The sequence below is a fragment of the Somniosus microcephalus genome, chromosome 22 (assembly GCF_052327205.1).
Source record: "Somniosus microcephalus isolate GS21.2 chromosome 22, FLI_Smic_1.0, whole genome shotgun sequence".
NCBI classification, from domain to species: domain Eukaryota; kingdom Metazoa; phylum Chordata; class Chondrichthyes; order Squaliformes; family Somniosidae; genus Somniosus; species Somniosus microcephalus.
The window spans coordinates 49,635,762-49,650,235 of NC_141008.1; the positions used below are offsets into that span (position 1 = coordinate 49,635,762).

At 44.7% G+C, this 14,474-nt stretch overlaps 1 protein-coding gene across 3 annotated transcripts in view; it reads left to right on the top strand.

The window, feature by feature from the left end:
* The window catches only part of bcas3 (BCAS3 microtubule associated cell migration factor), a 1,023,442-nt gene that overhangs the window by 343,617 nt on the left and 665,351 nt on the right, over positions 1-14,474 (top strand). For all 3 annotated transcript variants that reach the window (XM_085964689.1, XM_085964691.1, XM_085964690.1), the window contains exon 14: positions 8,593-8,726. In XM_085964689.1, the coding sequence (XP_085820815.1) occupies positions 8,593-8,726 (134 nt within the window). The remainder of the gene's footprint in view (positions 1-8,592; positions 8,727-14,474) is intronic.

Below are 14,474 nucleotides of genomic sequence, written 5' to 3' on the forward strand. Positions count from 1 at the left end.
AACAGCAGCAAATGTCAGGAGTGGTGTCACCAGATTGCTCTAGTGAGCCTTGGAATGATTGTGTCAAGAGCATTATTAGTGCAGGTCTTGGAGCAGACTACCCATACATGCTGACACCTGCAGGAAGTGCATGGCTTGGGAAGCCCAGAGAGAGAAGAAAAACTGCTGGGGGGGGGAAAGAAGTTAAATGGTAACGTACCCTCAAAAAATACAATAAATTAAAATAATTAGAAGTGGAGTGAAGACAGAGTAACCACTGAGAACCAAGGGGGAAAAATTGAGTCGCTCACCCTTTGGGGTGCTGACTTCGCCGGGCACTACTTTTATTGCCCTGGAAAAATTAGCACCCCCGCGGCCGAAATTGAGTGGTAGCGCCCCAAGAGGGAAGCGGGGCGCCTCCCTCTTGGGGTGCTGCGAGGGAGTATGGCGTTGCGGCACGTTGCGCCGCGGTATTGCAGGCCTTCCTCCCCTTCTTAAAGGGGAGGGGCCTTGCGTGGCGCAACCTGGGGCCCAGCTGGGCCACCGGGGATCGGAGTGCCAGCAAAAGAGCCTGGCACTCAAGAGAAGTGCCGGGCTCATGGAGCGCAGCTGGCACTCCGCGGGGGGGTGGGTCAGGAGGCCGGGGACGGCAGCGGAGGCAGGTGCTGGCAGGCAGCCAGCAACAAAAATGGTCGCCCGGCACCTCACCTTTCAATAGCGCCAGCCCGGCCACAGGTAGACCCCCCTGACCCCGTCGGACATAGCGTCCGGCGGTAAGTCAGGGGGTGCTACTGAAGATCGCAGGAGGCGCAAAACAACCTAATTTTCCCCCCCAAATGTCCTGGTGACATTCACTATCTAGACTCACAAATGAAGAATGACCACTTTGGTGGAAGTCTGCCTGTGCCCATGGAACAGTGGACTAGAAAGAGCAGCAGCCTCAGGACAGCTGGAGGGTGGCGGATTGAACAACAACAACTTGTATTTATATAGTGCCTTTAATGTAGTAAAATGTCCCAAGGCACTTCACAAAACAAAATTTGACACCGAGCCACACAAGGAGATATTAGGGCGGATGACGGAGGTAAGTTTTATGGAGCGTCATTAGGGAGGAGAGAGGGGTAGTGAGGCGTGAAGCTGGACACCACCAGTAGTAGCATAAGAATTGCTGCTGTACAGTGTTGTGCTGTATAGATTAGGAGTGTCCAGGTTTATTTACATCTATGGGTCACTTAGGAGACTCATGGGCCTCTTACGTTTAAATGAATGTTCCCTTAGAAAGAACTTGCATTTCTATAGCGCCTTTCGTGACTTCAGGACGTCCCAAAGCGCTTTACAGCCAGTGAAGTACTTTTGATCTGTAGTCACTGTTGTAATGTGGGAAACGCAACAGCCAATTTGTGCACAGCAACCTCCCACAAACAGCAAAGTGATAATGACCAGATAATCTGTTTTAGAGATGTTGGTTGAGGGATAAATGTTGGCCAGGACTCCGGGGTGAACTCCCCTGTACTAGCAGTTCTAGGTATTCTGTTTTAGGCAACGTGTCATTCCAAACCTCAGGCCCACAATATACAAACTTGTGGGCCAGATTAACAGAACTGGAGGGCAGCTACTTCAGATGCCCCTGGTACAGATTATCACAACATTAACCCAATGGGTCTTTTCCTTCAGAAGCTTTAGTGCCTCACTTTGCCTCTTAGTTACCTGTAGCTGTGTTGCCGCCACGTGTACAGTGTACGTGTACGGGCAGCACGGTGGCATAGTGGTTAGCACTGTTGCCTCACAGCGCCAGGGACCCTGGTTCGAATCCGGCCTCGGGCGACTGTCTGTGTGGAGTTTGCACATTCTCCCCGTGTTTGCGTAGGTTTCCTCCGGGTGCTCCGGTTTCCTCCCACAGTACAAAGATGTGCGGGTTAGGTTGATTGGCTATGATAAATTGACCCTTAGTGTTAGGGGGATTAAATACGTGGGGTTACGGGGATAGGGTGGGATATGTGTTGGTGTAGGGGTTACGGGGATCGGGTGGGATATGTGTCGGTGCAGGCTCGATGGGCCAAAATGGCCTCTATCTGCACTGTGGGGTTTCTGTGATTCTGTGATTTGCTGGTAACTGCCAGTGGCGGCTTTCATATTCCTTTCCCCTCTCGGCTGTGTGTCAGTGGTACGCAGCTACTCTGAGGTTAGGGAAGGAAGCACGTCAGTGGGAACTATTTCATTTTGAATTTTTCTTTCTGGGACAGCGAAAGAGACCTTCTGTCATATTTATGAACTGCACTTTGTGGATTGGATAACAGGAATTTTTTTGAATGCTCAATCTGGCCCAACTTGCCCCTGTGGTCCTGTTTGGGCTTATTTTGCATTGTGAGTGGCAGCTGAATAAATGGCTCCTGCAACACTCTGGCTCTGGTCAGCAGACATTAAAATATTCAGTCAGTTCCCTCCACAGTTGGAAAATTACTGTAAACACTTAGCAACAATCCCAGACCTAGATCTTGTTTATTGAAATAAAATGACTTTTAAAGGTTTTAGATTCATTTCTATTAACAATTACGTAGAATTTACAGCACAGAAACAGGCCATTAGGTGTTTATTCTCCACATGAGCCCCCTCCCACCCCTCTTCATCTCACCCTATCAGCATATCCTTCTATTCTTTTCTCCCTCATGTACTTATCTAGCTTCCCCTTAAATGCATCGATGCTATTCGCCTCAACCACTCCCTGTGGTGGCAAGTTCCATATTCTCACCACTCTCTGGGTAAAGAAGTTTCTCTTGAATTTCTTATTGGATTTGTTAATGACTAATTTATATTTATGATGATCCCTAGTTCTGGACTCGCCCGCAAGGGGACCCTACGTCTACCCTACCAAACCCTAATTCATAATTTTAAAGACCTCGATCAGGTCACCCCTCGGGCTTCTATTTTTGAATTCTGCATATTGTTTCAGGTTGGTTGTGGGTTCAAGCCCCATTCCAGGATTTTAGCACATAATAGTAACATAGTAACATAGAGATAGGAACAGGAGTAGGCCATTCGGCCCTTCGAGCCTGCTCCGCCATTCAATGAGATCATGGCTGATCCTCGTCTGAGATCATAGCTGATCTTACCAGTTCAGTACCCCGTCCCCGCCTTTTCTCCGTAACCCTTAATCCCCTTAGCCTTCAGAAATATATCCAATTCTCTCTTGAAAATATTTATTGAATTAGCCTTCACAGCCCTCTGTGGCAGGGAATTCCACAGGCTCACCACTCTTTGAGTGAAGAAATTCTTCCTCATCTCTGTTTTAAATGATTTGCCCGCTATTTTTAGACTGTGGCCCCTGGTTCTGTGCTCCCCGGCCATTGGAAACATTCTCTCTGAATTCAGCCTGTCCAGGCCTGCCATAATTTTATATGTTTCGATGAGATCCCCTCTCAATCTTCTAAACTCCAGTGAGTACAAGCCCAAACTATTTAATCTCTCTTCGTAGGTCATTCCCGCCATTCCAGGTATCAGCCTGGTGAATCGCCGTTGCACTCTTTCCATGGCAAGAACATCCTTCCGCAGATGGGGCGACCAAAACTGTACACAATACTCCAGATGCGGTCTCACCAGCACCTTGTACAGCTGTAGTAAGGTATCCCTATTCCTATACTCGAACCCCCTTGATATGAAGGCCAACATACCATTTGCCTTCTTAATCGCCTGTTGCACCTGCATGCTCTCCTTCAGTGACTGGTGCACAAGAACACCCAGGTCCCTCTGCACTTCCCCATCTCCCAATCTATTGCCATTTAGATAATAATCTACCCTCCTGTTTTTACCCCCAAAGTGGATAACCTCGCATTTATCCACATTATAGTGCATCTGCCACGTATCCGCCCATTCCCCCAACCTGTCCAAATCGCACTGTAGCCTCCTGACATCCTCATCAGAGCCCACCCCTCCTCCTAGTTTAGTGTCGTCAGCGAATTTGGAAATATTGCATCCAATTCCCTGATCCAGATCATTTATATATATTGTGAACAGCTGGGGTCCCAGGACAGATCCTTGCGGCACCCCGCTGGTCACTGCCTGCCACTCTGAAAACGAGCCGTTTATTCCAACTCTCTGTTTTCTATCCGCCAGCCAGTTCTCTATCCACGTTAATACTTTGCCCCCAATCCCATGAGCCTTAATTTTGCATGACAATCTTTTGTGTGGAACCTTATCGAAGGCTTTCTGGAAGTCAAGGTACACCACATCCACTGGCTCTCCCCCATCTATTTTACCAGTTACTTCCTCAAAAAATTCCAGCAGATTAGTCAAACACGATTTACCCTTTGTAAATCCATGTTGACTCTGTCCGATCCTTTCCCCATTTGTCAAGTGCTCCGCTATTTTATCCTTAATAATGGACTCTAGCATTTTGCCCACAACCGATGTAAGGCTTACTGGTCTATAATTCCCTGCTTTCTCTCTACCCCCCTTTTTAAATATTGGGGTAACATTAGCTACCCTCCAATCCACGGGTACTGTTCCCGAGTCAATGGAGTTCCGGAAGATGATCCTTAGAGCATCTGCTATCTCCAGGGCCACCTCCTTAAGTACCCTAGGATGTAGTTTATCAGGCCCCGGGGATTTGTCGGCCTTCAGTCCCCTCAACTTACCCAACACCATATCCCTAGAGATACTAATTTCTGTCAGCTCCTCCCTCTCATTAGTCCCTATGTTTGCCGATATTCCTGGGAGGTTATTTGTGTCCTCCTTTGTGAATACAGAACCAAAGTTTGAGTTTAATTGGTCAGCCATTTCCTTATTCTCCATTATATATTCTCCCGAATCGGACTGCAGGGGACCGACTTGGGATTTTACCAGTCTTTTCCTCCTGATATACCGATAAAAGCTTTTGCAGTCTGTCTTTATTTTTGCTGCAAGTTTACTTTCGTATTCTATTTTCCCCTTCCTGATTAATCCCTTTGTCCTCTTCTGCTGTATCCTGTACTGCCCCCAATCTTCCGGTCTGGTGCTTTTTTTTGCCAGTTGATATGCCCTTTTTTTTGATTTTATGCTGTCCCTAATTTCCCTCGTTATCCACGGTTGAGTCACCTTTTTAGGTTTATTTTTATGCCAAACCGGTATAAACATGTTCTGGAATTCTTCCATTCTATCTTTGAATGCTTGCCATTGTCTATCCACTGTCAATCCCCCCAGAAACACCACCCAATCAATCTTACCCAATTCCCGTCTCATACCCTCGTAATTCCCTTTATTTAAGTTCTGGACCTTAGTCTCTGATTCAATTTCCTCACTCTCCATCTCGACTGAGAGCTCGATCATATTATGATCGCTCTGACCCAAGGGGCCTCGTACAAGAAGATTGGTGATAAGTCCCTTCTCATTGCACAATACCCAGTCTAAAATGGCCTGATCTCGAGTCGGCTCCTCGACATATTGGTCCAGATAACCGTCCCGAAAACATTCCAGGAATTCCTCCTCCTCAGAATTTTTACTAATTTGGGTAGTCCAATCAATATGTAAATTAAAGTCACCCATGATGACAGCTGTGCTCTTATCGCACGCTTCTCTAATTTCCCTTTTTATGCCTTCCCTCACCTCCATATTACTATTTGGAGGCCTATATATCACACCCACTAACGTTTTGTTTTTCTCCCCTTGCTATTTCTCATTTCTACCCATACAGATTCCGTTTCATCCGAGTTAATATCCTTCCTTTCCATTGCATTAATCCCCTCCTTTACCAGCAATGCTACCCCACCTCCCCTACCTTTTTGCCGATCCTTCCTAAATATTGTATATCCCTGGATGTTAAGTTCCCAGCCTTGCCCACCCTGCAGCCACGTTTCTGTAATCCCAATCAAATCATACTTGTTTACCTCTATTTCCACAACTAATTCATCCACCTTGTTCCTAATGCTTCTAGCATTAAGATACAAAGCCTTCAGGCTTGCTTTTTTCACACTCTCATTATGAATTAGTTTGGCCCTTTGTGTTTCTCTCCTTTGCTTATTGCTTCTCACCTTTCTACCATCTAGGCTGTCACTCGAGTACAGTACTGATGGAGTGATGCACTGATGGAATTGCTTTGCGATGTCCTGAGAATGTAATAAAATACATTATAAATGCTAAGTTTTTCTTTCTGAAGGAAAGAATACCATAAATATAGGCTCTTGTTATCATTGGTTGTCAGTCTTGGATGGGAGGAATGGTTCTTGTCTACTCTGGAAATGCTTAAAGGGCAGATTGCACAACTGAAGTCCATTCCTTCCACTTGCTTATGATGGGAAATTGTCAATGAACAGCAAAAAAAAATAACTCATACCACATCCGTCCCTGACCAGTCTTGAACTTGGCAACCTCACTGTTACATCATTATTTAGTGCTGCCCCTAATGCTGATTAGTAAATTAAAATGTTCTGCAGACTCCTTTTGTGGTTTTGTTTTGTTGTACATGCAGATGCTGTTGCCAGAGAAAGCTGGAATGTCCCTTTTCTCTGGTCTACTCAGATAATAAACTGTCGGACTAAATCAGGGCTGGAAGAGCATTCCTGTGCTTTGGGTAGTTGAAGTGAGGGTTGTGGCTCATTCAGAGTTCTGATGAATTTGCAGCAGGAATTGGGTTAATTTTGGAGTAATGCTCGCCTCCCCACCTCAGACAGGTTAGTTTGAGGCTTCAAAGTAAGAGGTTCAAATGAGGTCACCCTCCTGTGGATTGAGCTGGAAATCAAAGTCAGTCCCTGTGCCAGATTGGTAACTCAATACTTTCTAGTGTGGGAGCTTATTTGGTCGTCCCTCTGTATTAAACTTGGGGAATCACATTCACCTTTTAGTTCTTATGACCTGAACTGAATGCAGTTTCAAGAAGTATGATGGGACTTTGGCCTCTTCAGTAACCTCAGAGGATCAGGAGCCTGTAGATCTAGGAATGCTGCATCTCCAAACCAATAACAGGCACTGTACATAAATCTTATTCTTACAGACATTCAAATGGAATTAATATAGAGTTCCCATTTATTCAGCAAGGTGAGGGCAGATCTGTCATCACTGGAGTTTAAAGTGAGAGATTGCTGCTGTTCTTGTATGCACTGTAATGTCTGTCAGTGTAAGGAAGTTCTTTACACAGAGAGATCTACACATGGAATGGACTTCTGGGTAGGAACAGATTAAAAAATCCAGGAATCGTTTAAGAAACACCTGGATGCTGTGATTGGAGTGGGGGGGAGGTCTATCTGGATAAATGTGCTAGAATGGGCTGAATGTCCTTCCTTATCAATATCTATTGTGAGAATGAAAACTGCAATGCTAAAAAAACTTCACAAACATATAAAAATGTCAGTCAGGAAAAGACCAGCTGGTCCATCTAGCCTGTCCCATACAGTCATGGTGCCTTATGCTTCACGATACAGAAACTCTTTGCCTACCCGGAGCCATGGAATCTCCTGGGAGAGGTGGAAAAAAACAGATAAAAACTCAGGCTAATTAAGGGAGAATTCCTGATCCTTTAAAGTCTGACTCTTTGCATTTTTAATTAAAAAAGACTAGTCTTTTTTTAAATGGAGTGAGTATTGGCACGGTGTCAGCCACTGAGTTGGAGGTGGGGCGGGATTTACGTCAAACAGAGTCTATTTTACAGCAAACTGCGGAGTCTCCACACACTGCAAAAAATAATATTTTTACTCAGGAAGCAGTCAATTTAAACAGAGGGGGTTAATTTGGCCAAAGGATGAAAATAGGCACTAAATGGGTGCTGTGTTAATAAGATACACCTGTTTGAAAGTCTGGATTTAGCACAGAATGTTGATCCTAATTGCTGATTACCATAATTTGAACTTGCCTGGCGGAGCTAAAACAGACACCTGCAGGTTTAGCACTCAATGTCTCCCGATGTGCTTCAGAGGTCCTCTTCACAACTCCAGCAGCAAGTGAACATGAAATGGTGAGTATCCCTTTAAGTAGCGCTCGAAATCCTCAGCAACGACTTGTTTACACCCAAACAACTAGTAGCTGTTGGGAGAGGACGTTAGAACAAGCGCTAGCCACCAAAATGCCGTGCAACCTCCTTACTGAGCGCTTTTAAGTGGCAATCAGCCCTTTAGCAAGCCTCCGGGTGGCCGTTCCTAGTGAGGGCTTCAACTCCTTTACTAAGATGGCATCTTGCGCTTCAGCTCATGGCCCTATCTTGGCCATCTCAGAGGATCTTTAGCGCCTGAGCGTGCTGCAGAAAATCACCCCCAGAGTCTCTACAAACTACAGCAAACAGAACTCACGACCAAAACTACAACAACGTCTCCCAATAAAAGCAAGATTATTTCTCAAGCAAAATGCAGCGAGTGGAGGATAGTTACATAATACAAATTATATGTGTAAAATCAATCCTAGACACTTACAGCAGTGCGGTCTCCAGGCATGATTGACAGGGAAATTACCCAATCATCTCTATTCCGGCTGGGAATAGTGCTGCCACTGTATGCAGTCTTTTTTTAAAGGTTATACTCTTTCCCTGTTTTTAGAGGACCATTTTGAATACATCAACTTAATATAAAACCTTTAGTTAAAAAGTGTTGAACTGATCTCATGCTCTGCGTGTCAGTAGTCAGGTTTATTAACTTATGTTATGGATGTTTATTTCAGGAATGCTACTGGTCACCACTGACACACAAGGCCACGACTTTCACGTATTTCGAATCCTGACACATCCGTGCTCATCTTCACAGAGCGCCGTGCATCATCTGTACACTTTACATCGCGGAGAGACGGAGGCTAAGGTACAGTGTGAATTTAGATGTTGGATACTAGGCATTGGATAAGGCTAGAAGAAAATTTGTTTGAGGGAGTGCTTGACATCAGATTTCATACAGAACAATGGTTTTCAAACTTTTACATTGGGTGTTGAAATCCCATGCAGATATTTACACATGCTTGGGGACAAATACAGAATACAGAATTCTTGAGCTGCTACTCAGGAGTATGAATTGTGCCCATTCCTTGATGGACAGAAATCCAATGCCCTCATGGAAGCTAGATATCTCCTTGCAGCCCTCAGTTTGAAAACATGTGATATAGAGTGATAGCTAGAAAGGAGTGATTACATATCAGGTATTGCGTAGGTTGGAGTGCATTACAAGATACTGAGTGGTTGAGCTGACATTAGAAGCCACAAAGTTGAAGTCTGAGCTGCTTATCAATGTCTTCTAAACACCCCAGGTACACTCTTCAGCTTGTGGTTTTCTATATAATACATGCAGGTGTAATTTGTGTGGCAGCTTTATCCCATTTTCAGCAATTAGCCCTCCGACCCATCCACAGAAATCTTGACAGAAGCACAGGTTTTGGAGCACTGCAGCTCCATAATCCACACAAACAATTTAGACACAATTATGCAAGTGCAGTTCTTTGTCTGTTGCTCTGGTGATGTGGAATGTACTCGCAATGTAAACGGGGCAGATTCCACTTCAGTGGCAGCCTCAGGGTATTGGAGGGCACAGACAGTCCATTTTGTCACTGACTGGCAGCCAGGTTTGCGTTCTGAATGCATTTTCTCTTTGATCAACTTGTACAAACATTAAAAGGCCTGAAACCTATGTTTATCTCTGTGCAGAACAAATAATCTGAGCGATAAAGCTGGCCTGCTGACGGCAGGGACCCAGTTTTATCTTTGTGGCTGCCTGACTCTGCTTGTTCTAACTTACAAACTGCTGTTATAAACTGACCTCCGTCTCTTGATGAACCTGGTGATTTAAAAAAAAAGTACTGGCAGGTTAGGCAGCCAATGGTTTCTTCAGCACCGCGAGGCCGTCTAAAAAAAAGAAAGAACTTGCATTTCTATAGCACCTTTCACAGCCTCAGGGCATCCCAAAGTGATTTACAGCCAATGAAGTACTTTTGACGTGTAGTCACTGTTGTAATGTAGGGACTTTGAAACTTTGACTGTGGTCTCTAAAGCTACATTTACACTTGGAGAACAGAGCGTCAGACAGGAAATGAGGAGAATTTGTTTCATGTAGTGAGTTATTATGATCTGGAATGCACTACCTGAAAAGGTGCTGGAAGCAGATTCAGTAGTGACTTTCAAAAGGGAATTGGAGTTCGACTTAAAAAGGAGAAATTTGCAGGGCTATGGGGAAAGAGCAGGGGTGTGGGACTAATTGGATAGCTCTTTCAGAGAGCCGGCATAGGAACGATGCGCCGAATGGCCTCCTTCTGTGCTGTATGATTCTATGTGTGACAACCTTCGCAGCTTCAGTCATTTACATTAGTACACAGGTGACCCTTACTGGTCACACCAGGTGCCATTGGCGTTGCCCCATTTGGGTGCTTGCTTACAACAGGACAGCACCAAATATTGATACTAATCTATGTGTGTTACATGCAGACTCTTCAACAAGTAACCCTTCAATAAATAAAGGGAAGGGAAAGGACCTGCATTTTCATAGAGCCTTTCACGACCTCGGGTGTCCCACATGCTTCACAGCCAATGAAGTACTTTTGAAGTGTAGTCACTGTTGTAATGTAGGGATACATTCATTCTCTTTAGCATCTGTGTTGCCAAGCAACTACAAGAGGTAGTTTTGAAGTGACTGGGCAGTTCTTTGTAATATCTGTACTCTGGAATCTCAGCATGGTTGGAATGGTGAGTTTCTGTGACAGTATAGCTTTGTAATGAGTACTCCAGTAAGATGTACACTGAGTTATTGAATCATACCAATATGGAACCCATGGTTGAGATAGTAAGTGTTTGGTTTCCATACATATGGTGATGACATCCAGCTCTACATTTCCACCACTTCCCTCGACTCTGCCACTGCTTTCTGTCAGGCTGCCTGCGTAGCATCAAATTACAGATGAGGCAAAATTTCTTCTCGGAAAGACTGAAGCCACTGTACTCACATCCCACCAAAAATCCATACCCTTATCACTGTTTTTGTTTTCATCTTTGATTGTTTTCTCAGGTCGAACTAGACTATGCACAACCTCAGAGTCTTAAGCTTCAAACCCCATATCATAGAAATCTACAGAGACTGCTTATTTCTACCTCCACACCATTACCCACCTCAGATCCACACCTTTGTTCTCTCCAGACTTGATTTCTGAAATGACCTCCTAGCCAACCCCAGCCTTCACAAACTCCAACTCATCTAAAATTCTGCCACCTGCATTCTGTTCTGCACCAAGTCTCGCTTGGACATTGCTCTAACCCTTGCCAACCTACACTAGCTTCATATCTTGTAATACAACGATTTGAAAGTCCTCATCCTCATCTACAGATTTCCTTCACCCTACGTCCTGTCCTGAGCCCTTTGTCCCTCCAACTCTGCCATCCTGTGCATCCCCCTTCTCTGTGTTTATTGGTGGCAGAGCTTTCAGCTCTCCCGGTCCTGCTCTCTGGAACTCCCTCCCTAAATCTCGTGGCCTCACTTCCTCTCTCTGTCTTTAAATGCCCTCTGAACACCCCTGCCAGGTGAAACAGCGATTTACTTGTACTTCTTGCAATCTAGTATACTGTATTCGCTGCTCACGATGTGGTCTCCTCTACATTGGGGAGACCAAATGCAGATTGGGTGACCGCTTTGCGGAACACCTCCGTTCAGTCCGTAAGGATGACCCCGAGCTTCCGGCCGCCTGTCATTTTAATTCACCGCCCCATTCCCACTCAGACCTCACTGTACTCGGCCTCTTGCACTGTTCCACGGAAGCTCAGCGTAAGCTCGAGGAACAGCACCTCATCTTCCGATTAGGCACTTTACAGCCTTCCGGACTCAATATTGAGTTCAACAATTTCAGATCATAACCTCGGCCCCCATTACATTTTTACTTATTTTTTATCCACACCTTTGTTTTAGCCCTTTCCCCCCCACCCTTTTTTCTCTCCCACATGGCAGCTGTCTCCCATTCTGCCAGCGCATTTCACACCTAATCTAGAGCCGTCTTTTGTCTCCACTAGTCCCATCACCATCTCGTCTTGTTTTGAATACCTCTTAATGTCTCTTCACTTCTCTTTTGTTCTCTCCCAGCCCGGCCTTTTAATCTATTTCATTTCCTGTGCTTTTCCAGTCTTGACAAAGGGTTTGACCCGAAACGTTGACTCTTTTTTCTCTCTACGGATGTTGCCTGGCCTGCTTGTTAAATCCGTGAATCTTGATGTATGGTGTCCTTCAAGATATAGACAGAGACTGCAGAGGAACAATCAACAGGTGTTTACTGGATGAGGGTTGCTCTAAAACTAACAGTACAGATCCCTACTCAGGGTTATATACAGGTGTGGTCACTGCCGGTACTACAGTATACAGGAGCTGTAAAAAGTAGTTCTCCCCTTAAAGGTACATACACTACACTGCTGAGTTTTTCCAGCATTTTCTGTTGTTACTCTGAATACCTATCTATTCAACCATACCTTTGGTCATTTCTCAGTGTGTGCTTGGTGTTCACTTTCCTTCTCTGCGAAGTGCTGTGGGGTGGTGTTTTTCTATATTAAAGGCACTATATAAATGCAGGTTTCCCATTGCTTGTGACAGGCTGACTCTACTGTGGGCACTTCCAGTATAGTTGACATTTTAAGTTCTTTTCCAAAGTTGAATTTATAATGGATGGACTCCAGAGTAAATGTTAGTGATGAACACCGGCCAGACTCAAAGCTCAAAGTGACTGAAATTGGGCCATTTCAGGTCAATTTGGAATTACCAGGTAATAAAAAAAGATTTCAGGACGCAGTTAGCGTCACCCCTCCTGTACTGACACTATTGTATAATTACTGTGATCCCACTCCTTCATCTCTGGCTCGTCCTTTTTAAAAAAAAAAATACGTATGTATTTTAATTATGTCGTAGTCTACTCAGAAGCTTCTGTGTCCTGACAGTGTGGTGTGACAGCAGGAACGCCTAATTTTTGGTGATGTAATGAGGGAATGAGAAACATTTAATTCCTAATGGTCCCACTGCTTTTATCTTGTGGTATAGGTAGATTCACTTGCATGCGGCTGACACTGGGATCAAATCTAGAAACCCAAACTCCACAGGCTCTAAAACTATGCAATCCCGACCTTCCCCCCCCCCCCCCCGTCCAAATGCCCATCAGCAAATGTGAAGCTAAGCGGGCATTAGATTCTCTGGATGCGTGATCTAAGGTGGGCTGAATAGTCTTCCTCATGCATAATTATCTTCTGATCTTGTGACCCAGTTCCACGGTGAAAAATGAAAGAAAAAAAAAAAGACTTGTACTTATACAGTGCCTTTCACGACCACCGGACATCCCAAAGCTCTTTACAGCCAATGAAGTACTTTTGAAGTGTAGTCACTGTTGTAATGTAGGAAACGCAGCAGCCAATTTGCACACAGCAAGATCCCACAAGCAGCAATGTGATAATAACCAGATAATCTGTTTTTGTTATGTCGATTGCGGAATAAATATTGGCCAGGACACTGGTGAAAACTCCCCTGCTATTCTTCGAAATAGTGCCATGGGATCTTTTACATCTACCTGAGAGAGCAGACGGGGCCTCGTTTAACGTCTCATCCAATAGACGGCACCTCCGACAGTGCAGTGCTCCCTCAGCACTGCAGTGGTGTGTCAGCCTAGATTTTTGTGCTCAAGTCTCTGGAGTGAGACTTGAACCCACAACCTTCTGTCTCAGAGGCGAGGGTGCTACCAACTGAGCCACAGCTGACAGCGTACAGCGTCTAACAGTTTTCCTTATTAGCTTGAATTGTGATCCTTTACTCCAGAGGGAAACTGTGCGGAACTCTTGGAGAAGGCAGTGTCGTACTGCTTGTGTTTGACACTGCATGAAGTAACACCAGTGTGGTGTCCATACAGGTTTAAACAATCCTGAATCCCTGGCACTTCATAAACGTACATAGATTTTTTTTTTAAGATGTTTTGAGAAAGCACTTTGTCAAAACATTTAAAATTTAATAGCCAGGAGCACAGAGCTCTTTCTTTACTGTGCGAATTTGATTCAGACCCAGGTCGTATAAACAAGGTAATAGGGTCTGATTGGAACCAATTCTAAGCTGCTGGTCTCAGACTGTTTATACTAGCCTCAGAACTGCAGTGGCAGTACAAACACACTCTGAGTTAGGAAGATTAGGGAAATGAAATGCCCTAATAAAGATGTGGTAGTCATGTAAACAGTTTTTGTGGGGCTGTTTGTGTCAAAAATCAACACTGATTTCATTGGAGTGACGAATCTGTGCAAAACTGCTTTACATTGTTTTTATCGCTAGTTATAGATACGGGTATCTCAGCCAGGTAGCTGCAGAAGGAAAAAATGCTTTGAAATCACTTTGTGGGATACGAATCTACAAACGCGTTTGGTATTTACATGCTGGTATCTCACAGCGTAATTGCAAGGCTAATGTGTTTGGCCTTTGTCTCAAGGGGGCTGGAATACAAAGGTAAGCAAGTTGTGCTTTGGTTGTACAGAACCTTCTGGTGTACTGCGTTCAGTTCTGGGCACCGCACCTCAGGAAATTTATACCAGCCTTGAAGGGGGTGCAGCGTAGATTCACCAGAATGAT